Source organism: Oncorhynchus gorbuscha, linkage group LG02, assembly GCF_021184085.1.
Source record: "Oncorhynchus gorbuscha isolate QuinsamMale2020 ecotype Even-year linkage group LG02, OgorEven_v1.0, whole genome shotgun sequence".
NCBI lineage: Eukaryota > Metazoa > Chordata > Actinopteri > Salmoniformes > Salmonidae > Oncorhynchus > Oncorhynchus gorbuscha.
In genome coordinates this window covers 94,471,825-94,499,306 of record NC_060174.1, presented here as the reverse complement: position 1 = coordinate 94,499,306, position 27,482 = coordinate 94,471,825, and the positions used below count along the sequence as shown (strand labels likewise).

At 44.6% G+C, this 27,482-nt stretch overlaps 1 protein-coding gene across 3 annotated transcripts in view; it reads right to left on the bottom strand.

Moving 5' to 3' along the window:
* Positions 1–332: 332 nt before the first annotated feature.
* The window catches only part of LOC124013393 (dapper 1-like), a 49,401-nt gene continuing 22,251 nt past the window's right edge, over positions 333–27,482 (bottom strand). For all 3 annotated transcript variants that reach the window (XM_046327708.1, XM_046327727.1, XM_046327717.1), the window contains 2 exons: positions 15,991–16,120; positions 333–2,738 (listed from right to left, as the gene is read on the bottom strand). In XM_046327708.1, coding sequence (XP_046183664.1) covers positions 1,096–2,738; positions 15,991–16,120 — 1,773 coding nt within the window. In that variant the 3' untranslated portion in view covers positions 333–1,095. The remainder of the gene's footprint in view (positions 2,739–15,990; positions 16,121–27,482) is intronic.

Sequence of the window (27,482 nt, the reverse complement as noted above, 5' to 3'; positions counted from 1 at the left end):
TTGTTTCCACCAGTCCTCTCCTCCCTCTCAAAGTGCATTGGAACAGAGTACCCAAGATCCCTCCCCTTGGGCCTTCTCCTCCAAAGAGCTTTGAGAGGAAGGTGAGGAATTGAGTAAACAGAAAAATCAAGGATTTGACAGCCAGTAATGTTTTCAGACACAGCCCATGCATGGTCTTTTGCGCGGTAAACCTGGGTGCGAATCAGGATGGAACACTAACAACACTAATAATGCATCACAGCTTGATAGCTTTAAAGAGCTAGAGAGGCAAACACACCCAGTCACTCACTTTCACTCTCTCTCCGTCCAATGAAACACACATTGACAGCCGGTGGTCGAGAGACAAGACCTCTGTAGTCCCCTTAAGGTTCTATGGTCCCAGCTCATTTTATTTACAGAATACATTCATAAATACAGGGGTGAGTAAATCACACCACACAGGTGGTCATGTGCAGAGGAGGGCAGCGTTCCAGGCTACATTGCATACACCTGCCAGATATGACAAAGTCCCAGCTAGATAGGTGTTTAACGTATCAGCTAACCACATGATTTAGCAGTCTGATACCCAACTGCATTCTGCAGTTAATAAAATGGCATGTATCCATTGGTTGATACAATGTCTGCAAAGTAGTGTGGCCTGGAACGCAACCTAGACTACAGACACGTTGATGCTGAGTCACAAGACGGGACATATCATGCTCAAAGTACTCTCTGTCAGGGGGAGGGAAAGGGGAATAAGGCCAACTCAAGCCCCATAGCATATTATTTTGTCTTAGACCCCGCCTGCCTGGGTTCAAGCAATAGCCGAAAGCTTCACAGCTCTGGGATCATAGTTTAGAGCTCAGGCTCAACTCTGTTTGCTTGTTCAGGAGGGTTTATGGCAGATCTGAGGCCTGTGAAGGATGCATTGAAAGCCAAAAGAGTCTATGTATGCATGTACAGTTAGGCAGTGCAGCGAGTTAAATTTGCTGTCTTCTGTTCTTGTGGCTCTTCAAAACAGACGGCGCTTCTCCTCAAAGGAAACCAGGTGCATATAGAGAGAGACACTAAATTGTCTTAACCCACAACTACTAAGCACGGGTCCTGTGCGGCACTCTAAACGGTGGTCATGACTTTGAGGGAGCCCGTGCGGAAGCGCAGGATCTTCTTCTTGAGCGCGTGGGAGGCCTTGATCTTGACGAAGGCTTTGGGTTGCAGGGGGGCCCCAGCTGGAGCGGTGGCCGTCAGGGGGGAGGAGAGCTGAGGGGGGAGCTGCTGGGGCCACACCAGACCTCCGCTCTCGTCTGAGTCACTTGACAGCGAGCTGGAGGCCGGCGAGTCTTCACTCAGGCTCGACTCGGACTCGCCCTGCCCAGGTTGGGGGTAGCGCTCCTCGGGCTGACACAGGGTTGCGAGCTCTCGGTCCAGGTACTCCAGATGGGGGTGATGATGCGGGTGTGGGTTGATGTAGGCATAAGGTGGAGGAGGAGGCCGGGGTTTGCGGGTGCGCCTGGAGCCCTGGTCAGCTGGGGGCGGCTGTGGAGGCTGCTCAGCTTCATCCTGGCTGAGCTCAAGGGTGGAGCGCCAGCGGCGGTAGCCTGTGCTGCCCGGCTGGGGCCTCTTCCCCTTGGACTGGCTTCCGCGGCCGCTTCCTGACCCTGATCCTCCCCCGTCTCTCTCCACCGTGCTGTACTTGCGTTCAGGGACGCCCCGTTGCCCATTGAGGCTGTTCTCAGACTGGGACCTGCAGGCTCGTCTTCCAGGCTTCTTGGAGCCTACTGGCCGCTCCCGCTCCCTCTCTCTGTCTCTGTCTCTCTCCCTCTCCTTGTCCCTCTCCCCTTCCCTCTCCTCGCTAAAGCGACACTTCTTGGGGATGGCTTTAGACTTGGCTTGCTGCAGCTGCTGTGGGGCCGGCTGCTGTTGAGAACCCCTCTCTGGAGAATAGGCGCCCCGGCTGGGTTTGGGTCCCCCAGGGGCCCCCCTGTGGGAGTGGGAGTGTGCGGAGGCCCTGGTGGTGGGGGCCCGGAGAGGTTGGGCAGGGATGTACTGGGCGTTGACCAGCTGCTCGTCTGGCGAGGGAGGCGAACGGGGCGGGGGAGGGGCCGGGTAGCCGTGGTGGTAGGGATGTGGTGAGTCGGGCTCGTGGCTGCTTGGGCCCTGGGATGGAGGTATGCTGCAGGGGGAGTCCAGGGAGGCAGAGCGGGTGTTGGCCAAGGACTGTCTGGGCCTTGGTTGGGGGTAGTGAGGGTGAGGGTGGTGATGGTGGAGAGGGGAGTCATTGGGGAGTAAGGCAATGCATGCGTATGGCTCCTGGTCCAGGCTGTGGCAGGCCCAGGATGCAGGGGGACCCTCGGAAGGAGGGGGACCAGCGGCTTGGTGGTGGTGGGGGTGGTGCTCAGGGATGGAGGCAGCGGGTGGTGGAGGCAGGGGGTCCTTGCGGCAGAGGCTGCTCTGGCGGGCCACGGTAATGGCGGTGCGGGGCTTGCAGGGCCGAGGGGACAGGGCACGCCGCTGGATCAGGCTCAGGATATATGTCTCAACACGCTGGGCCTGACGGTAGTCTTCCTCCGTGGGCTCCCCCTCCACATCCAGCCCTCCTGGCCCTGAGCTGTGGTCCCAGGCCCAGGCCTTGTCTTCCCCCTCGCCGGCCCCCTCGGCGATGCCTTCCAGGGAGGGGTAGGGGGCCGAGAAGGGGAGGGGGACTGTGGGGCGGGACCCGGATTCTGGCTGTCCTTCCCGATTGGCCACGAAGAATTCCCCTGGAAAACAGAACCAATAACACAGTTATAATCAGACAAAGCAGAGAACACCACCACAGACAAGAGAACCCACAGACATGGAGAACCCACAGACATAAGCTAATGATGCATCTACAGTGAGATTTTGTCATTCGGATCAACTTTATTTGGTCAAGTGCTTAAAAAGACATACAAAAAGACGTACATACAAAAAGAAAACACAAACTACACAAAATAATTAATTCAAAGTGCTATGGCTACACATTTAAAGTGAAAGTGCAATATGCAGTATACTCGAGGGACCAACACACTATCTATTACAGCCTAAAGGATGCTGGAGTGTGTCAGGACACAAAATTGTGTAACCACGCTCATTTCAAACCAATAGTTTTTGCCAATTTGGTTTTCTATACAAAACTGAGACTTTACCTTTATCCCAGATGAAATTAGACCCATGCTCAAATGGGCTATGGCGCTTCTGAAGAAATGCCATCTCTAGTCACTAGCCTGCAGTAGCACTTACAGTATTGTCTGGCATTGCTGACAAACTATCATTGAAAAGGAGCACGTTATGGGAAATAGGTATACAAACCCACTCAGGTGAATGAGCAAACATACACCAGGCACCACAGACGTAGCTCTAGCTGTATGTACAATACACAGCTGCAAAAACAGCAGACACTGTTTATTATGACCAGGCGGTTACAGACACAACACAGGCTCTGTTCCAAATGGCACCCCATTACCTACATAGTGCACTACTTTTGACCAGGGTCCTGCACTATATAAGGAACAGGGTGCCCTTTGGGGCGTAGACAGTGTTCTGTTGAATCCTTCAGATAGAATGAGCAGCTGAGGTAACAAGAGGTTGACCACCAGGGATCTACTCTACTGTACATCAAACTGAAGTCTGGTGTGTGTCCCAAATGGCACCCTATTTCATTTTGAGGGCACTACTTTTGACAAGGGCCCATAGGGTTCTGGTCAAAAGCAGTGCACAATAAAGGGAATAGGGTGCGATTTGGGACACGCCATCTGTTTTCCCTAAACTAGTCTGCTGCATCCCATAGGGACGCATTCCTTTTAGGAACGTCAGCTTAGCACAGCCACGGCCAGACTGGGTAAAATGCACTCTAACAGTGTCTATGTACAGTATGTGTGTGTCTTTGAGAGTCTCTCTGCCTGGATGTATGTATGTACAGTATGTGTGTGTCTTTGAGAGTCTCTCTGCCTGGATGTATGTATGTACAGTATGTGTGTGTCTTTGAGAGTCTCTCTGCCTGGATGTATGTATGTACAGTATGTGTGTGTCTTTGAGAGTCTCTCTGCCTGGATGTATGTATGTACAGTATGTGTGTGTCTTTGAGAGTCTCTCTGCCTGGATGTATGTATGTACATATGTATGTATGTATGTATGTATGTGTCTTTGAGAGTCTCTCTGCCTGTATGTATGTATGTATGTATGTATGTATGTATGTATGTATGTATGTATGTATGTATGTATGTATGTATGTATGTATGTATGTATGTATGTATGTATGTATGTATGTATGTATGTATGTATGTATGTATGTATGTATGTATGTATGTATGTATGTATGTATGTATGTATGTATGTATGTATGTATGTATGTATGTATGTATGTATGTATGCATGTATGTATGTATGCATGTATGTATGTGTCTTTGAGAGTCTCTCTGCATGTATGTATGTATGCATGTATGTATGTGTCTTTGAGAGTCTCTCTGCATGTATGTATGTATGCATGTATGTATGTGTCTTTGAGAGTCTCTCTGCATGTATGTATGTATGCATGTATGTATGTGTCTTTGAGAGTCTCTCTGCATGTATGTATGTATGCATGTATGTATGTGTCTTTGAGAGTCTCTCTGCATGTATGTATGTATGCATGTATGTATGTGTCTTTGAGAGTCTCTCTGCATGTATGTATGTATGCATGTATGTATGTGTCTTTGAGAGTCTCTCTGCATGTATGTATGTATGCATGTATGTATGTGTCTTTGAGAGTCTCTCTGCATGTATGTATGTATGTATGTATGTATGTATGTATGTATGTATGTATGTATGTATGTATGTATGTATGTATGTATGTATGTATGTATGTATGTATGTATGTATGTATGTATGTATGTATGTATGTATGTATGTATGTATGTATGTATGTATGTATGTCTGTATGTATGTATGTATGATGTATCTTTGAGAGTCTCTGCATGTATGTATGTATGTATGTATGTATGTATGTATGTATGTATGTATGTATGTATGTATGTATGTATGTATGTATGTATGTATGTATGTATGTATGTATGTATGTATGTATGTATGTATGTATGTATGTATGTATGTATGTATGTATGTATGTATGTATGTATGATGTATGTATGTATGTATGTATGTATGTAGAGAGTATGTATGTATGTATGTAGAGATGCGTATGAGAGAGCGTATGAGAGAGCGCGAGAGAGCGCGAGAGAGCGCGAGAGAGCGCGAGAGAGCGCGAGAGAGCGCGAGAGAGCGCGAGAGAGCGCGAGAGAGCGCGAGAGAGCGCGAGAGAGCGCGAGAGAGAGACTGTAAGTGTGTGTGTGGCGTGTGTGTCTCTAACATGCTACAGTGGGTGTCTTTCTCTCTCCGACTGAGTCTGTACAGAGCAGCCTTGTCTTAATCCCATGACTATAATCTAGGCCCCTGCATAATCACCACAAGACAGTCCACTGATGCCATTTCACATCAAAACATGAACAACCAGTCTCTCCTTTCACTCCTCCACCAGTACACCCAGTACCCTAATTTATCAATGTCACTGGGCACAGGCAGTCCCCTCTTTAACCAGGGGTTCCCAAACTTTTTCACTCTGGCCCCCTTCCAGCATTGAGGAACTGTTCCCAAGTATTCCTAGGCATAATAGAGAGATGTGATCATATACAAATGTAAGCAAGGTTTGAAATTATTATATTTTAGTCAAATAATATCTGTTTCCAACTCTCGCGGTCAATTTGCTAATTATATTCTGGCCCCCCAACCATCTGCTCAATAAAAAAAAGTACCCTCGGCTGAATCTAGTTGATGATCCCTGCTCTAAGGTATGCAATTACTGATACGACAAGAGGAAAACTGATGATGTACTACCCAATATCGAAATTTCACCTTGTGCATTCTACTATTCCCACTTTCAAGAGTAAGTTGAAAGCCGGACTGGGTTCCTTCTTTTGGGGGGTAGGGGACACCCGCGCCCCAGCTGCCGACCAGTCACGCCCCTCCTTTTATTTTTATTTCACCTTTATTTAACCAGGTAGGCTAGTTGAGAACAAGTTCTCATTTGCAATTGCGACCTGGCCAAGATAAAGCATAGTTATTCGACACATACAACAACACAGAGTTACACATGGAATAAACAAAACATACAGTCAATAATACAGTAGAACAAAAGAAAACAAAAAGTATATATACAGTGAGTGCAAATGAGGTAAGATAAGGGAGTTAAGGCAATAAGTAGGCCATAGTGGCAAAGTAATTACAATATAGCAATTAAACACTGGAATGGTAGATGTGCAGAAGACAAATGTGCAAGTAGAGATACTGGGGTGCAAAGGAGCAGGATAAATAAATATGATAAGTATGGGGATGAGGTAGGTAGATAGATGGACTGTTTACAGATGGGCTATGTACAGGTGCAGTGATCTGTGAGCTGCTCTGACAGCTGGAGCTTAAAGCTAGTGAGGGAGATATGAGTCTCCAGCTTCAGAGATTTTTGCAGTTCGTTCCAGTCATTGGCAGCAGAGAACTGGAAGGAAAGACGACCAAAGGAGGAATTGGCTTTGGGGGTGACAAGTGAGATATACCTGCTGGTGCCCGTGCTACGGGTGGGTGCTGCTATGGTGACCAGTAAGCTGAGATAAGGCGGAGCTTTACCTAGCAGAGACTTGTAGATAACCTGTAGCCAGTGAGTTTGGCGATGAGTATGAAGCGAGGGACAACCAACGAGAGCGTACAGGTCGCAATGGTTGGTAGTGTATGGGGCTTTGGTGACAAAACGGATGGCACTGTGATTGACTACATCCAGTTTGTTGAGTAGAGTGTTGGAGGCAATTTAATAGATGACATCACCGAAGTCAATGATCGGTAGGATGGTCAGTTTTACGAGGGTATGTTTGGCAGCATGAGTGAGGGATGCCTTGTTGTGATATAGGAAGCCGATTCTAGATTTAATTTTGGATTTAACCTCTTGGAACACTAGGGGCATTATTTCATTTTTGGATGAAAAAACGTTCCCGTTTTAAACAAGATATTTTGTCATGAAAAGATGCTTGACTATGCATATAATTGACAGCTTTGGAAAGAAAACACTGACGTTTCCAAAACTGCAAAGATATTATCTGTGAGTGCCACAGAACTGATGCTACAGGCGAAACCAAGATGAAACTTCAAAAAGGAAATGAGCAAAATTTGAGGCGCTGTTTTCCATTGTCCTCTTATATGGCTGTGAATGCGCCCTGAACGAGCCTACACTTTCTGCCGTTTCCCCAAGGTGTCTGCAGCATTGTGACGTGTTTGTAGGCATATCATTGGAAGATTGGCCATAAGAGACTACATTTACCAGGTGTCCGCCCGGTGTCCTTTGTCGAAATTGGTGCGTAATCTCCAGCTGCAAGCATTCTTCCATGTGATTCAGAGGAGAGAGCAGACTTCCACAAACTATATATCATCGAAGAGATATGTGAAAAACACCTTGAGGATTGATTCTAAACAATGTTTACCATGTTTCAGTCGATATTATGGAGTTAATTTGGAAAAAAGTTCGGCGTTTTGATGACTGAATTTTTTATTTTTTTTGGTAGCCAAACGTGATGAACAAAACGGAGCAATTTGTCCTAAACAAATAATATTTTTGGAAAAACTGAACATTTGCTATCTAACTGAGAGTCTCCTCATTGAAAACATCTGACGTTCTTCAAAGGTAAATTATTTTATTTGAATGCTTTTCTTGTTTTTGTGAAAATGTTGCCTGCTGAATGCTAGGCTTAATGCTATGCTAGCTATCAATACTCTTACACAAATGCTTGTTTTGCTATGGTTGAAAAGCATATTTTGAAAATCTGAGATGACAGTGTTGTTAACAAAAGGCTAAGCTTGAGAGCTAGCATATTTATTTAATTTCATTTGCGATTTTCATGAATAGTTAATGTTGCGTTATGGTAATGAGCTTGAGGCTGTATTCACGATCGTGGATCCGGGATGGCTTGAATCAAGAGGTTAATGCAAGTCTGGTAGGAGAGTTTACAGTCTAACCAGACACCTATAGTTGTCCACGTATTCTAAGTGATAGCCGTCCAAAGTAGTGATGCTGGACAGGCGAGCAGGTGCGGGCAGTGATCGGTTGAATAGCATGCATTTAGTTTTACTTGCATTTAAGAGCAGTTGGAGGACACGGAAGGAGAGTTGTATGGCATTGAAGCTCGTCTGGAGGTTAGTTAACAGTGTACAAAGAGGGGCCAGAAGTATACAGAATGTTGTCGTCTGCGTAGAGGTGTATCAGAGAATTACCAGCAGCAAGAGAAAAATCATTGATGTAAACAGAGAAGAGAGTCAGCCCGAGGATTGAACCCTGTGGCACCCCCATAGAGCCTGCCAGAGATCTGGACAACAGGCCCCCCCGATTTGGCACACTGAACTCTGTCTGAGAAGTAGTTGGTGAACCAGGCGAGGCAATCATTTGAGAAACCAAGGCTGTCGAGTCTGCCAATAAGAATGTGGTGATTGACAGAGTCGAAAGCCTTGACCAGGTCGATGAATACGGCTGCACAGTAATGTCTCTTATCGATGGCGGTTATGATATCGTTTAGAACCTTGAGCGTGGATGAGGTGCACCCATGACCAGCTCTGAAACCAGATTGCATAGCTGAGAAGGTACAGTGGGATTCGAAATGGTCGGTAATCTGTTTGTTAATTTGGCTTTCGAAGACCTTAGATAGGGTAGGATAGATATAGGTCTGTAGAAGTTTGGGTCTAAAGTGTCACCCCCTTTAAAGAGGGGGATGACCGTGGCAGCTTTCCAATCTTTGCGATTCTCAGGCAATACGAAAGAGAGGTTGAACAGGCTAATAATAGGGGTTGCAACAATTTCGGCAGATACATTTAGAAAGAGAGGGTCCAGATTGTCTAGCCCGGCTGATTTGTAGGGGTCCAGATTTTGCCGCTCTTTCAGAACATCAGCTCTCTGGATTTGAGTGAAGGAGAAATGGTGGGGGCTTTGGTGGACTGCTGTGGAGGGTGCCGGGCAGTTGACCGGTGTAGGGGTAGCCAGGTGGAAAGCATGGCCAGCCGTAGAGAAATGCTTATTGAAATTCTCAATTATAGTGGATTTATTGGTGGTGACAATGTTTCCTAGCTTCATAGCAATGGGCAGGTGGGAGGGGGTGCTCTTATTCTCCATGGACTTTACAGTGTCCCAGAACTTTTTTGAGTTAGTACTACAGGATGCAAATTTCTGTTTGAAAAAGCTAGCCTTAGCTTTACTAACTGCCTGTGTATATTTGTTCCTAATTTCCCTGAAAAGTTGCATATCACTGGGGATATTCGATGCTAATGCAGAATGCCACAGGATGTTTTTGTGCTGGTCAAGGGCAGACAGGTCTGGAGTGAACCAAGGACTGCATCTATTCCTAGTTATTATTTTTTTTGAATGGGGCATGCTTATTTAAGATGGCGAGGAAGGCACTTTTAAAGAATAGCCAGGCATCATCTACTGATGGGATGAGGTCAATGTCAATCCAGGATATCCCAGCCAGGAAGATTTGAAAGGTCCGCTCGCAGAAGTGTTTTATGGAGCGTTTGACAGTGATGAGAGGTGGTCGTTTGGTCGCAGACCCATTACGGATGCAGGCAATGAGGCAGTGGTCGCTGATATCTTGATTGAAAACAGCAGATGTGTATTTGGAGGGAGAGTTAGTTCGGATGACATCTATGAGGATGCCTGTATTTACGGATTTGGAGTTGTACATGGTAGGTTCATTGATAATTTGTGTGAGACTGAGGGCATCAAGCTTGGATTGTAGGATGGCCGGGGTGTTAAGCATGTCCCAGTAGAGGTCACCTAGCAGCACGAGCTCAGAAGATAGATGGGGGGCAATCAATTCACATATGGTATCGAGGGCACAGCTGGGGGCAGAGGGAGGTCTATAGCAAGCGGCAACAGTGAGAGACTTGTTTCTGGAAAGGTTAATTTTTAGAAGTAGAAGCTCGAATTGTTTGGGTACAGACTTGGATAGTAATAGAGAACTCTGCAGGCTCTCTTTGCAGTGGATTGCAACACCACCCCCAATGGTAGTTCTATCTTGGGAGGAACATTTTACAGTTAGCAATGGAGATTTCAGGGTTTTGTGGTTTTCCTAAGCCAGGATTCAGACACAGCTAAGACATCCGGGTCGGCAGAGTGTGCTAAAGCAGTGAGTAAAACAAACTTAGGGAGTAGGCTTCTAACGTTAACATGCATGAAACCAAGGCTTTTACGGTTACAGAAGTCAACACATGAGAGTACCTGGGGAGTGGGAGTGGAGCTAGGCACTGCAGGACCTGGATTAATCTCTACATCACCAGAGGAACAGAGGAGAAGTAGGATAAGGGTACGGCTAAATACTATACGAACTGGCCGTCTAGCACGTTTGGAACAGAGAGTAAAAGTAGCAGGTTTCTGGGCACGATAGCAAAGATTCAAGGCATAATGTACAGACAAAGGTAAGGTAGGATGTGAGTACATTGGAGTTAAACCTAGGCATTGAGTAATCATGAAAGATATCGTCTCTAGAGACGTTTAAACCAGGTGATGTCATCGCATATACAGGAGGTGGAACAGCATGGTTGGTTAAGGCATATTGAGCAGGGCTAGAGGCTCTACAGTGAAATAAGACAGTAATCACTAACCAGGACAGTAATGGACGAGGAATATTGATATTAGAGAGAGGAATGCGTAGCCAAGTAAACATATGGGTCCAGTGAGTGGTTGGGCTGACTGGGGACATGGCGATTCAGACAGTTAGCAGGCCGATGCTAACACACTAACAGTTAATAGGCAGAGGCTAAACAAGATAGCAGTTAGCAGACCGGGTTAGCAAGCAAGCAGTTAGCAGGGGCTAGCAGTTAGCAGACCGAGGCAGTCAAGCAAGCAGTTAGTAGGGTAGGGTTCCAAGTAGCTCTAGGTAGCTAGCAGGCCTAGCCGTTTAGCAGAATGGGCCTTCAGCGGGTGTCGTGCCTGAGGGACCTGTTGGAATCCTCGGGCAGATTATGTCAGTAATTCCAGTCATAGAGGATCGGCGGGGTTCCGTGCCCCGTACCAGCAGTAGAAGGGTTCGGATATTGTAGCCCAGGAGTGGGCTTCGGTGGTAGCACAGGAGCCCTGTCCGGGCTAGCCTCAGGCTAATTGGTACAACAAGAGGAAAACTGATGATGTACTACCCAATATCGAAATTTCACCTTGTGCATTCTACTATTCCCACTTTCAAGAATAAGTTTAAAGCCAGACTGGGTTCCTTTCTCGGGGGGAGGCCAGAGGTGTATTGCCCCACAGTTTGGAAACCACTGCCTTGTACAACACACTGCATGTGTCCACAATGGCACCCTATGCCCTATTTAGTGCACTATGTATGAAATAGGGTGCCATGTGGGATGCAGACATCTCATAAGGGGTCTAATGCCAAGATATGTTCACATCCCATGCCTGATTTCTTGACCAACCAGGTTATTATCATAGAAGATCCAGTACCTGGCTAAATAAAGGTATACATTGGTTGTGTGGATCAACCCCAAATGAATGGAATATGCATAGCAAATCAGCAAATTTCATTCATTTTAGATAGTGGCATAGCTGGATCTACAAAACAGATGGCCTGGGACATGGATCTATCTAAACAAAATAGCACTTTTTTGTAGTATAGTGTCCAGAAAATAAAAGCACAATACAACACTGTGCCTCCCCCAACCCCTCTTTTACGCTGCTGCTACTCTCCGTTTATCATATATGCATAGTATGCATATATGCATACTTTAATAATACATTCATGTACATATTACCTCATTTGGCCCGACCAACCAGTTTTCCCGCACATTGGCTAACTAGGCTATCTGCATTGTGTCCCGCCAGCCACCACCCCCTCTTGTACGCTACTGCTACTCTCTGTTCATCATATATGCATAGTCACTTTAACCATATCTACATGTACATACTACCTCAATCAGCCTGACTAACCTGTGCCTGTATATAGCCTCACTACTGTTATAGCCTCGCTACTTTATATAGCCTCGCTACTTTATATAGCCTCGCTACTGTTATTTTTCACTGTCTTTTTACTGTTCACCTAATACCTTTTTTTGCACTGTTGGTTAGAGCCTGTAAGTAAGCATTTCACTGTAAGGTCTACTGGTTGTTTCTGGTTGTTTCTACAGTCATTGGGTATGCATACAGTCTCTTGCTTACTTTTCTTATGAAAGAGTCTGCCATGTTAACTTATATCCACCTTCACTTGTGTGACTTCGTCGGCCGTAGACGGGTGGGTCCCCCTTATATTATATTGGCCACTCACTCTAGATTTCATTGTAATCTCTTTAGTGTAGTAGTGAGCTTTTTCTTTTTTCATTTGTTATGGTCTTTCTCTGCATGCCACTAAGAGTCATTTTAGGTTTGTGCATTTTTTAAAGGTTATGTTACTGTGAAATAATAAAAGTATAGTAAGCAAGTAAGTACAATTGGGTCCCGAAAATAACTACAGAAGAGTATCCACTCTTAAAAGACTTACACAGCATCTCTTTCATTTGACTGTAGCTGAGGAACATTCAGTTATGAAGAGAGGACTGGTAGCACATCATTACTAGCCTAGCTTGGAATGTAGGAGAGTCTAGTGTTTTTCCAGTTCATTTAGTCTTTTTCTAAGGCAGATATACTGTGTTGTTTTTCACATTGAAAGCGAATGGCACGTTAGTCATTTAGCCATTCCTAAAGGCATTTGATGCCTCTCAAGGTTTCCTTTTCTTCATCTGTGAAGGTTTCTCAAAGCGTTTTTTCAACATGCCACCCTCAATCTCCAAATAGCCAGCCATCTGTGTATATTTTGAGGTAAATGGCACAACATTAGCCATGGATTTAAAACTCTGGGAGCCGAAAGTACATTTTCATTGGATGGCTCACAACTCTCCAAGCCAAGTAGTTTTCAACTCCTAGCAAAAATGCTCCTCTGAAAATGGAATCCATTTATCAGTTTAATGTGGGCTTTGGAAACATTTCCTGCACTGATTCATGCGCAGACCAGCTGGCCGGTGTGTTTACGGACATATTCAATCAATCCCTATACCTGTCTGCTGTTCCCACATGCTTCAAGAGGGCCACCATTGTTCCTGTTCCCAAGAAAGCTAAGGTAACTGAGCTAAACGACTACCGCCCCGTAGCACTCACTTCCGTCATCATGAAGTGCTTTGAGAGACTAGTCAAGGACCATATCACCTCCACCCTACCTGACACCCTAGACCCACTCCAATTTGCTTACCGCCCAAATAGGTCCACAGACGATGCAATCTCAACCACACTGCACACTGCCCTAACCCACCTGGACAAAAGGAATACCTATGTGAGAATGCTGTTCGACTACACCTCGGCATTCAACACCATAGTACCCTCCAAGCTCATCATCAAGCTCGAGACCCTGGGCCTCGACCCCGCCCTGTGCAACTGGGTACTGGACTTCCTGACGGGCCGCCCCCAGGTGGTGAGGGTAGGCAACAACATCTCCTCCCCGCTGATCCTCAACACGGGGGCCCCACAAGGGTGCGTTCTGAGCCCTCTCCTGTACTCCCTGTTCACCCACGACTGCGTGGCCACGCACGCCTCCAACTCAATCATCAAGTTTGCGGACGACACAACAGTGGTAGGCTTGATTACCAACAACGACGAGACTGCCTACAGGGAGGAGGTGAGGGCCCTCGGAGTGTGGTGTCAGGAAAATAACCTCACACTCAACGTCAACAAAACTAAGGAGATGATTGTGGACTTCAGGAAACAGCAGAGGGAACACCCCCCTATCCACATCGATGGAACAGTAGTGGAGAGGGTAGCTAGTTTTAAGTTCCTCGGCATACACATCACAGACAAACTGAATTTGTCCACTCACACTGACAGCGTCGTGAAGAAGGCGCAGCAGCGCCTCTTCAACCTCAGGAGGCTGAAGAAATTCGGCTTGTCACCAAAAGCACTCACAAACTTCTACAGATGCACAATCGAGAGCATCCTGGCGGGCTATATCACCGCCTGGTACGGCAACTGCTCCGCCCTCAACCGTAAGGCTCTCCAGAGGGTAGTGAGGACTGCACAACGCATCACCGGGGGCAAACTACCTGCCCTCCAGGACACCTACACCACCCGATGTTACAGGAAGGCCATAAAGATCATCAAGGACATCAACCACCCGAGCCACTGCCTGTTCACCCCGCTATCATCCAGAAGGCGAGGTCAGTACAGGTGCATCAAAGCTGGGACCGAGAGACTGAAAAACAGCTTCTATCTCAAGGCCATCAGACTGTTAAACAGCCACCACTAACATTGAGTGGCTGCTGCCAACACACTGTCATTGACAATGACCCAACTCCAGCCATTTTAATAATGGGAATTGATGGGAAATTATGTAAATATATCACTAGCCACTTTAAACAATGCTACCTTATATAATGTTACTTACCCTACATTATTCATCTCATATGCATATGTATATACTGTACTCTACATCATCGACTGCATCCTTATGTAATACATGTATCACTAGCCACTTTAACTATGCCACTTTGTTTACTTTGTCTACACACTCATCTCATATGTATATACTGTACTCGATACCATCTACTGTATGCTGCTCTGTACCATCACTCATTCATATATCCTTATGTACATATTCCTTATCCCCTTATACTGTGTATAAGACAGTAGTTTTGGAATTGTTAGTTAGATTACTTGTTGGTTATCACTGCATTGTCGAACTAGAAGCACAAGCATTTCGCTACACTCGCATTAACATCTGCTAACCATGTGTACGTGACAAATAAAATTTGATTTGATTTTGATTTGATTTGATAAAGCACAAGACCTACGCAGCCCTCGGCAAATCCCGCTATATCACATATGACTTTGGGTCTTTCTCCAAAAAGACTAGCGTGAAATATACAGTACAATACAGTAAGAATGAGGTGAGATAGGGGTGAGATAGCTATACAGATGTAGGATCTTTATTTGAGCCAGTTTGCTACAGAAGGAAAATAATACTGCAGCAACAGGAAATAGTAATAATTATGTGGATTATAATTCATACACATTTTGTAGGGGTTGATACATTTTTCATTAGGGAAAATTAAGTCTGAAATTTCATGGTCGGAAATGGCAAACTTTTGAACCCTTTTCGAAACTCAAATACACTACAAGTTTGCATTTCCTTCTATCCAGGAAAATTATCTGCAACAAAAGAGTGATCAAATTAAGATCCAACATCTGTACGGAGCAGTAATGGGCCTACTGTGGGGTCATTTAAGTTAACCATTCTAAAATGGCGCCGACGCGTCTGCCTGCAATTGTTCCTGCCAGGCTACCAAACCACCTCATATAATGATGTCAGCCTCTGAGCCAAGGAGAGTAACTAAAATGGGCCTCAGTGACGACTCTCTGATGGAACTACAGCATAAAGGCCTGGAACTAGAGCAGGCTCAAGCCCTTGACTTGAGTCCAGAGTTGAGTCCCGGTTCTCTAGGATGAGGTCTAAAAATATTTTAAACTATATTTTGTCATGTAGAATGTTAGCCACTGTACTAGCAGCTAGCCTTATCAGCTATCTAGCATGTTGACTTATGCAAGGGAGAAAGGCTTTATGACAGAAAAATCACAACTGGTTGAGTCAGAGTCGAGTCACAAATCATGAAAATAGTGACTTGAGTCCGAGACTCAGGTAGTACAACACTGCTTTCTCCAACACCAAACAGTCATACTACCGAATATTGCTACGCTGTGTATAGCAGAAATACTGTATGATAGATTGAACCAATGGCAAGGTTGCAAAATTCTGGTAACTCCCCCAAAACATTTTCTCCAGAATTCCCAAAGGAAGGTTTCCCATATTTACTGCTTATTGCCAGCTAATTCCAGGAATCTTCCCACCAAAATATCTGGAAAACCTGGGAATTTTGCAACCCTCCCTACTTAAGGGTCCAATTTGTGCAGTGTTGTGTTACCTGAGCCGGGCCAAATGTCCATCAGCTCAGTAGAGGCCTCCACCGCATTATCCTCTGTATCCATCCTCAGCTCCCCAACCTGCTGCTCCAGAGATGCCATCAGACCACATGGAGTACACTGTAGACTGCTCTGGAACACAATGAGGGACATAGAATCAGGGTTAGAGACTGTATTTGGATGTTCTACACACACACACACACACACACACACACACACACACACACACACACACACACACACACACACACACACACACACACACACACAATCTCAAATGGCTAGTGAAGGATAGGAACAGCGTCGGCTTTAGAGAAGGTTAAAGCTGTCAAAACAACAGCCCTCAGCTGACGTGAAGAACCGAATATATTACAGACAGAAGGAGAGAGAGAGAGAAAGGAGAGAGAGAGACAAAGAGAAGGGGGAGATAAAAGGTAGACAGAGTGAGAGATGGAAAATAAGAGAACGGTGGCACCGTAATTGGGGAGGACGAGCTTATAGTAATGTCTGGAATGGAATAAACAGAATGGTATCGAACAAAGTAAACATATGGTGTCCATGTATTTGATACCATTCTATTTACTCCATTCCAGCCATTATTAGGAGACATTCTCCCCTCAGCAGCCTCCTGTGCTATAGAGGTGTACAGAGTTACACACACACTCTGCTGGCTTATAACGTCGGCCGTGGTTTGACTAGCTGAGAGGGTAGAAAAGCCTGCTGGTCATGTGGTAGAGAAAGTTCCATATTTACAGTAATTCAGAGGAGAGAGGAGAACTCTGGGAATAACGCTGAGACGTCTGTGTGTGGGCACACAAGCTGACACTGACAAAGCACACCTGCACACAAATTGTACACTTCGAATTAAAACTCACACACCGAAAACCCACAAACTGATTGAAAAACTCAAACATATTTTGAGTCCCCCACCCAAACAAATGCAGACACACTAGACTCGCTGGGGGAGCCTGCTGTGAAACATCTGATGGAAAGGGAGGGGGGGGGGGTTCCACAGTGCAGCTCAGAACAAACTAACTCCCTAACAACCCATAGCCTTACTCAATGGTTTTCCCTGTGTAAATCAGGGCTTCTCACCCAGTAAAAAATACCATATAAAGGCAGGGAAGCTCTGGGTTAAAAACACAGACATGCTGACCTGTCCATGACATAATGGTGAACTTACTGGAAAGAGGGGGAAGGAGAAAGGTGGGAAGATGGGAAGAGTTGTGGGGAGAGAGAGAGAGAGAGACAGAGAGAGTGGAGAAAGAGATAGATAACAGGGAGAGAAAAGGATAAGATTTGTCTTACTCAGCCATCCTTGTTTTATGTTTGCTTTGACAGTGTAAGCAGTGATGTAAAGTACTTCACTAAAAATACTTGAAAGTAGTTTTTTGGGGTATTTATATTTTTGACTACTTTTACTTCCCTACATTCCCGAGTGGGCTCCCGAGTGGTGTAAGGCACTGCATCTCAGTGCTAGAGGCGTCACTACAGACCGAGGTTCAATTCCAGGCTGTATCACAAATGGCCGTGATTGGAAGTCCCATAGGGTGGCGCACAATTGACCCAGTGTCGTCTGGTTTAGGGTTTGTCCGGGGTAGGCCGTCATTGTAAATAAGAATTTGTTCTTAACTGACATTAAATAAAGATTAAATAAATAAAGATTCTTTAAGAAAACATTGTACTTTTTACTCCATACATTTTCCTTGACAACCAAAAGTAGTAGTTACATTTTGCAAGCTTAGCAGAACAGGAAAATGGTCCATTTCACACACTTATTAAAAATAACATCCCTGGTCATCCCTACTGCCTCTGATCTGGTGGAGTCACTAAAAACACAGGCTTCATTTGTAAATGATGTCTGAGTGTTGGAGCCCCTGTCTCTCCATAAATAAATCAAAAACAGGAAAATGGTGCCGCCTGGTTTGCTTAATATAAGGAATTTGAAATGACTTATACTTTTGATAAGTATATTTTAAACCAAATACTTTTAGACATTTACTCAAGTAGTATTTTACATGCCTGACTTTCACTTTTACTTGATTAATTTTCTATTAAAGTATCTTTACTTTTATGAAAATTGGGTACTTTTACCACCACTGAATGTAAGTGCCCTTACTTTCCATACCAATACGTTGAAAATAAACTGAGTTGAAAGAAAGAGAGGGAGAGAAAGAGATCAAGACAACATGAAAGAGGGGGAAAATGAGGGAGGAACAGGGTACACAATCACCACTAGTCCCTGCACACCATGCATCTTGTCATCACGAATGAGTCTTTTTCCGTTCAGCCTGTGAGTGTCAATCACCCTGACAAAACGCCAGCTCGAAAAACAAAAACTCTTTCTATAGCCCTAGTGGCCTCTCCCTTCCCCCTCCCTCTCCCCCTTCCAGGGGTCCATAGTTGAGCGACCTGTCAGACAGGGAGCAGGCCCGTCACTCAGGCCAGGGTCAGTCCAACACCCTCAGGGAAGAGGGGGGGGGGGGGACAGGGGACAGGGGATGTGAACATACCACCCTGGGCTGTCAGTCTCACCCCCCCCCCCCATCTCTCTCTCTAGTAAGACTGAGTCAGTCTTTGTGCTCTCAGGAACTTTAACTGCTGAGGGGAGAGGAGGAGGGGAATTAGGGAAGAGTGGGAGGAGGAGGGGAATGAGGAGGAGGGGAGAGAAGAGGGAGGGTAAAGATGTTAGAGAGGGGGATGAATACATTCACTAATTTGAGGGTTATCGGGGTAGTAGTACGACAGGTAGTGCTGGTCTGGAACAAAAGCCTGTCAGGATTGGGGGACTAAAGTTTGGTGACCCTTCCCCACAGTGATTTCTCCATGCCTCTTGAATGGAAGTGGTGTTGATTGGTGTACTTGGAGTGGTAATCACATAACACAGAAGATATAGGGCCAGAGCCTTTATAGTTTTGACCTCTATAGGGTTAACAGCAATTTGATCTCAGGGATTATACACACAGTGGCTGTGAGGTGTGTGTGTGTGTGTGTGTGCAGAGGAAACGTGCCCATTGAGCCGGTGTTGTCTCACTTGAGTGACTCCTAAACCCACACACAGGTCCTTTCATCCAGCGCATGCATGACATTAGCCCAGTTCATTTGCACACACGTAGACACACACAAGCTATAGAATAAGCCCAAGCCATGCTCACCCTGTGCATGTCTAAAGCTTGTTACATAATGGCACAATAAGAGGATGACTTCTTCATTCATTTGATTATGCTAGTCTGGTAGGGTTCAAGGCCACGTGTCATGTTGGCATCACTGTTAGTAAAGACATGATACAAGAGTTCAGTTTACAAAGAAAACAAGCGGATACAAGAGGGCAGCCCGACCGAGAGCACAAAACCTTAACTCATTTCCAATGTTGTTGAAGTAAAGTTTGGATGTAACTCAGTTCATCTTAAGTGTATCCCATGTGTTTTGTATGTCATACAGGATTTTTAAGCACACAGTATAACTCCAAATCATGTGAACCACTAAAACGTTTTAAACAGAAATTGCCTCGAGTTACACCCTTAACTGCAGTAAAGCATTACTCCATGTCCCTCCCTCTCCTACATTTCATCTCCCTAAGTGATTATTTTCTCTCTAAATGATTCAAGCCATCTTTAAAAAGTAATTAAATATGACTTAAACTCTTGATTCATTTACGAGCTGCTCTGAAGTTACTTCCCATGACACTGCAGTGATTATTCGCCCCTAAAGCCGACACCGCGACAGCTCTCAAAGAACTACAGCGGACTTTGTGCAAACTGGAAACCGCATATCCTGAGGCTGCATTTATTGTAGCTGAGGACTTTAATAAAGCAATTCTGAGGAAAACTCTCCCAAAGTTAACACATCGGCTGCACTACTCACTCATCGAGAACTCTTGACCATTGCTATTCCTCCTTCCAGCACGGCTACAAAACCCTCCCACGCACTCCCTTCTGCAAATCAGATCAAGGCTCAGGTAGCTTAGCGGTTAAGAACGTTGGTTCGAAATCTGCCATTCTGCCCTTGAGCAAATAAGTTAACCCCCAACAACACCTGTACCCTGGGCTCCGATGACATGGACATCAATGAAGGCAGCCCCCGCACCTCTCTGATTCAGAGGTGTTGGGTTAAATGTGGAAGACACATTTCTGTTGAATGCATTCAGTTGTACAACTGACTAGGTATCCCCTTTTCCCTGTCCCTTTCCCCATTCTGCTCCTCCCTTCCTATAGGCATAAACTTAAACAGGAAGTTCCTGTGGTAAGGACTGTTCAATGTTGGTCTGACCAATCAGAATCTATGCTTCAAGTTTTGATTACGTGGACTGGGATATGTTCCGGGTTGCCTCTGAGAATAACATTGACTCAGTTCATCAGGAAGGGCCTAGAGGATGTTGTTCCTACTGTGATGATTAGAACTTACCCAAACCAAAACGTGGATAGATGACAGTATTGAGCAAAACTGAAAGCGCAAAACCACTGCATTTAACCACGGCAAGGTGACTGGGAACATGGACGAGTACAAATAGTCTAGCTATGCCTTTAGGCGTGTTAACCCTCGCAAGGCTGCATGCACAGATGGCATCCCTTTCCGGGTCCTCAGAGCATGTGCAGACCAACTGGCTGAAGTTTATGAACATATTCATAAACATATTCTCCCTATCCCAGTCTGTTGTCCCCACTTGCTTCAAGATGTTCACCATTGTTCCTGTACCCAAGAAAGCAAAGGTAACTGAACTAAATGACTATGTCCCCGTAACACTCACTTCTGTCATCATGAAGTTCTTTGAGAGGCTAGTTAAGGATCATATAAGCTACACCTTACTAGACCCACTACAATTTGCATACTGCCCCAACAGATCCACGGATGACGCAATTCCCATCGCATTGCCTTATCCCATCTGGACAAGAGGAATCTCTCTCATTGAATGTGCTAGACAAAGAAAGCAGCTAGGTTGCTCTAGCTGAGCCAATGAGTGAGGGTGAAAATGCTCATTACATGTCATATGAGAGCTGACCTGTAGCCTGGTTACCAGTCTGTTTCAAGTGGGCGTGACAATTCCATTTACATTACATTTACATTTACATTTAAGTCATTTAGCAGACGCTCTTATCCAGAGCGACTTACAAATTGGTGCATTCACCTTATGACATCCAGTGGGACAGTCACTTAACAATAGTGCATCTAAAACTTAGGGGGGGTGGGGTGAGAGGGATTACTTAACCTATCCTAGGTATTCCTTAAAGAGGTGGGGTTTCAGGTGTCTCCGGAAGGTGGTGATTGACTCCGCTGTCCTGGCGTCGTGAGGGAGTTTGTTCCACCATTGGGGGGGCCAGGGCAGCGAACAGTTTTGACTGGGCTGAGCGGGAGCTGTACTTCCTCAGTGGTAGGGAGGCGAGCAGGCCAGAGGTGGATGAACGCAGTGCCCTTGTTTGGGTGTAGGGCCTGATCAGAGCCTGGAGGTACTGAGGTGCCGTTCCCCTCACAGCTCCGTAGGCAAGCACCATGGTCTTGTAGCGGATGCGAGCTTCAACTGGAAGCCAGTGGAGAGAACGGAGGAGCGGGGTGACGTGAGAGAACTTGGGAAGGTTGAACACCAGACGGGCTGCGGCGTTCTGGATGAGTTGAAGGGGTTTAATGGCACAGGCAGGGAGCCCAGCCAACAGCGAGTTGCAGTAATCCAGACGGGAGATGACAAGTGCCTGGATTAGGACCTGCGCCGCTTCCTGTGTGAGGCAGGGTCGTACTCTGCGGATGTTGTAGAGCATGAACCTACAGGAACGGGCCATAGGTTGTTGGCAAGAGAGCAGAAACAGACTGTCACCCAGGCTAGCACAACCATACCTGATTCAGCTAACCATTATGTTGATGAGATGTACATTACCCTACTAAGCTATCATCATAGTGCTGGATTAGAACAAAAAGCCTGCACTCTTCAGGGCCATGGTTGGCGACCACTGCCATAGAGTCATTTCCTGACTACGAAGAGAAAACTAGTTGACCCCATAATACATTACTGACATTGAGTGAAAGGACATAAGATATGATGTCATTGGAAGCCAACACCAATGTTCTCACCGTGGTTCAGTTGATAAAGGTACATTCTATTATGTAAGCATATAGCAAATATGATATGGATTTATTCAATATGTATTTTAAAATTGGATTTTGACAGCTATATGCTTCCCTATTCCAATACCATATATATATATATATATATATATATATAAAATAAATTGAGAGTCATTGATACCCCTTCAATATGATACACATTATACTACAATGAGATTTCGCACTACACACTGCCTCTAAAAGTAAAATGTAATTATGTGCAAATGACATACTGTTCCCTCTGAAATTCACTATAGTGAAGATAACATTTGAATTGTGATAATTAAAAAGGTGTTTACACAGCTGGGCTTGGAAAATAACTCTGACACCAGGGACACAACACATCCACTATGCTGACCCTCAACACAGGGGCCCCAATGGGGTGCGTGTTTAGTCCCCTCCTGTACTCCCTGTTCACCCAAGACTGCGTGGCCGAGCATGACTCCAACACCATAATTAGGTTTGCTGACGACACAGTGGTAGGACTAAGGACTAATCACCAACGACGATGAGACAGCATATAGGGAGGTCAGAGACCTGGCAGTGAGGTGCCAGGACAACAACCTCTCTCTCAATGTGAGCAAGACAACGGAGCTGATGTAGACCACAGGAAATGGAGGGCCGAGCACGCCCCCATTCACATTGACGGGTCTATAGTGGAGAGCTTCATGTTCCTCGGTGTCCACATCCCTAATAAACTATCATGGTCCAAATACACCAACACAGAGGTGAAGAAGGCACCTCAGGGCGCTGAAAATATTTGGCATGGACCCTCAGAACCTCAAAAAGTTATACAGCTGCACCATTGAGAGCATCTTGACTGGCTGCATCACCGCTTGGTATGGCAACTGCCTCGCATTTGACTGGAAGGCGCTACAGAGGGTAGTGCAGCAGAAGACCCTAAAAATTGTCAAAGACAGCCACCCAAGTCATAGACTGTTCTCTCTGCTACCGCATGGCAAGCTGTACCTATGCACCAAGTCTGGAACCAACAGGATGCTGAACAGCTTGTATCTAGCCAAGTTATCATTACTCATTGTGTATTTATTACTTTTATTATTACGCGTTTTACTTTTCTATTATTTCTTGATTTTCTTTCTCTCTGCATTGTTGAGGAGGGTCTTTACTGCTAGTCCACATCTGTTGTTTCCGATTACGAAGCATGTGACGAATACGATTTGAATGGATTATCAATGGTATACTGAACACCATCAGTTTGGTGCATTACCTCATGTATTCCATGTGAATTGCACCACTTTCTGAAATTACTCCGTGAAATCAAGCCTGCCATTTAGAGACGGTGTCCCAAATGCCACCCTATTCCCTATGTAGTGGACCACTTTTGACAAGAGCCCTATGTGCCCTGGTCAGAAGGCGTGTACTATTTTGGGAACAGGGTACCATTTGGGAGGCACACAGAGTTTCCAGAGTGATGCATCTGAATGAAGTCACATTGTGCTGAACTGTATAGACTTTATTGTATTGTGAGTTGTGCAGTAGTGTGCACACACCCATGCTCACACACACACACACACACACACACACACACACACACACACACACACACACACACACACACACACACACACACACACACACACCCCCATTGGAGGGCACAAAACCCGAGTCCAAACAGTAGCCCCCCACGCACGCACATACACCACCCCATCCCCCCATTTGGGAGGCACACAGAGTTTCCTGAGTGGTGCATCTGAATGAAGTCACATTGTGCTTAACTGTATAGACTTTATTGTATTGTGAGTTGTGCAGTAGTGTGCACACACCCATGCTCACACACACACACACACACACACACACACACACACACACACACACACACACACACACACACACACACACACACACACACACACACACACCCCCCCATTGGAGGGCACAAAACCCCCCAGTCCAAACAGTAGCCCCCACACTGTGTAGTGTACTGTGGTGCAGTGGAGTTGTGTAGCGTGTGTGAGTAAGCGGGAGGTCTTTGTGTGGGGCCCTCTCTCTGATAGGTCAACTCACTGTGGTGTGTTTGTGTTTGCTGACGCGGGGGGCTCCAAGAGGGCCCGCTGGAAGCTCCCAAAATAAAATAAAATCTAACTTTGCATCCCAGTGTATTCCCTACATAGTGCACTACTTTTGACCAGGGCCCATCAAAAGTTGTGTACTATAAAGGGAATAGGGTGTAATTTGAGACACAGCCTTAAACTTGTTAGCAAACCCAATTATGTGACCCCCCCTACTTTCACCATGGCAACAAAGTGAGGTGCCTTCTCCAGGAGCGAGAGAGAGCTAGAGAAAAAAATGGGAAGAGAGAATGAGAAATGGGGAGAGATTATCCAGTTACATTGAATGAACTACAGGACAAAATACAAACCCTCCAACCCAAAAAGGCCAGTGGGGTTGATGGTATCCTAAAATAAATGAGAAAATACACCGACCACAAATTCCAATTGACTATACTTAAACTTGTTAACATCACCCTCAGCTCTGGCAACTTCCCCAATATTTGGAACCAAGGACTGATCAGCCCAATCCACAAAAGTGGAGATAAATTTGACCCCATTAACTACCCGGGGATATGCGTCAACAGCAACCTTGAGAAAATCCTCTGCATTATCATTATCCGTATACTCATACATTTCCTCAGCGAAAACAATGTACTGAGCAAATGTCAAATTGGCTTTTGACCAAATGACCGTACGACAGACCATATCACATATTCACCCTGCACACCCTAATTAACAAACAAATAAACCAAAACAAAGGAAAAGTCTTCTCATGCTTAGTTGATTTCAAAAAAGCTTTTGACTCAATTTGGCATGACGTTCTGCTATACAAATTGATGGAAAGTGGTGTTGGGGGAAAAACATGACATTATAAAAACCATGTACACAAACAACAAGTGTGCGGTTAAAAATGGACAAAAAAACACATTTATTTTTTAAATATTTAAAACATATAATATACTTGCAGTGAAGCCACTCAACAACTACATCACATTAGTCATCCAACAGACTCCCATCCAGAGCGACACACAGAAGCAACCAGGGTCAATGCCCCGCTGTAGGCCAAGTCGACAGATCTCCCACAAGGTCAATAACGGGGACCCGAACCAGTGATCCATCAGCCATCGGCCCAAGCTCCCAACCGCTAGGCCACAGCCCTCCAAGCCCCCCACAGTTCCCCAAGAGATGCCCCCACCAAGAAAAATACAATAACTCCTTTCCCCACCCCCAAGAATCAACAAATTGAACAAAAGAGAAAAAAGAGAAAGACAAAGAAAAACAGAAAACAATGCAAAAAACAAAAGATGTCAAGAACAACCAAAATAATAACAGCAAAAATAATAACAGCAAAAATAATAACAGCAAAAATAATAACAGCAAAAATAATAACAGCAAAAATAATAACAGCAAAAATAATAACAGCAAGGCCAACTGAATATGTTTGAGTGCATGTATGGCACTATTTACATGTGTGTGTCCATGTATATTCACATGTGTGCATTCAAATTAGAGTGTGTGTATATGTATGTGTACAAACACCTGCATGACATCAGCCTCAGGCAAACAGGCATTAGCTGTAACAACACTGCCCCTCAGTGTCATTCAAACTTACTTTTTGTTATGTTTAATTTCAACTTTTATCTTTGACCGTCGTTCTATCCCCTGCCCAGCAACTCCACTCCCACTTGTCTCCAATTCCACATCCCAACTCTCAGCTTCTCATACAATTCAGCTTCCCTCAGCTACCCTGCCTCCTCCATTTTTGAGCAGACCTTCCCGTACAATTCTGATAACTCCATGACAGACATAATGCTACCATTCCAATTTATAATATAATTTAAAACAGAATACCCCTATTTCCCATAAATACAGGTATTTTATCAACCAGCATATTTGAGTTCAGCCATAATATTTATTCTATCTTTTCAGGGGGATGAAATTGTAGCCAGCTCTGCAATGCTTGTTTGAAAAAGAGAGTTACTTGGAAAAAAGAAAATCTGCATAAAGGCAAAAGGCCATATTTAAACAATGGATGAGCTTTTCTTAATCTACTTGAGAACCATTTAGGGTTCAAGTAAAACGTTTGAATAAGTTAGGCTTTTAGAGAGGTTTAGTGTTTTCATATTTAATAATCTCAACCCATCCAATTCATATTCATGATACAGATAGGCACGCTTTATCTTGTCTGGTTTAGCGTCCCAGATAATGCTAAATATTTTTGCTCAAAAAACAAATCGTCAGGAGTAGGCAGCGCCATAAGTAAGTGAGTAAATTGAAAAATGACTAAGGAGTTAATCAGGGCAATATTTCAATAAATAGACAGGTATTTACCTCTCCATGGTTGCCGGATTCTTGTCTATTTTTACAAGTTTTCTGAAATTCATTGTGGAGAGCTCATTTATATATTTTGTGACATGAATACCAAGCATTTCTACTTCACCATCAGCCCATTTTGTAGGTAAACTGCTGGGTAATGTAAAAGTTGTATTTTTTAAAAGATGCAATATATAATATTGTACACTTATCCTAATTAGGTTTAAATCCAGAGATTCCAAAAAAGATATCTAGATCTTCAATGAGACATTGAGGAGATCTAGCTTGTGGCCTTAATATACAGTGCCTTGCGAAAGTATTCAGCCCCCACTTGTTGTTGATTCTTCACAAAAATATACATTTTTATATCTTTATGTTTGAAGCCTGAAATGTGGCAAAAGGTCGCAAAGTTCAAGGGGGCCGAATACTTTCGCAAGGCACTGTACAACTTGAGTCATCGGCATACATAGACACCTTTGTTTTTAAGCTTTGGATTTCTAATCCTCTAGTGCTGTTATTTGATCTGATTTTAATAGTTAGCATTTCAATGGCCATAATGAATAGATATGGTGACAGCGGACACCCTTGTTTTACTCCTCTTGACAATTCAAAAATCTTTGAGAAGTAGCCACCATTTACTATTTTCCCCCTTGGTGTTGCTATACATTAATTTTACCAATTTTATAAGAGAATCACCAAATTATATATATATTACTTTATCAAAAGCCTTTTTCAAAATCCATTATAAATACTGGGCCTGGCTTCTTAGATGTTTCATGATGTTCTATTATTTCTACATATATTATCTCCAATGTATCGTCCATGTAAAAAACCTATCTGCTCAGGACGAACAATACCTGGTAAAGCCTTTTCAATTCCGAGATCTATGCATTTCACAAGTATTTTTGCATCACAACGTTGAAGTGTAAGAGTTTTTAAGATGGACTGGATCTTTATATTTGCCTTTATATCTGAGTCTTGTTTTAATAATAGTGAAATCAGACCTTCCTGCTGAGTGCCTAACAGACTACCATTTCTATAGAAGTAGATCAAACAAGCTAACAATGGAGCTTTGA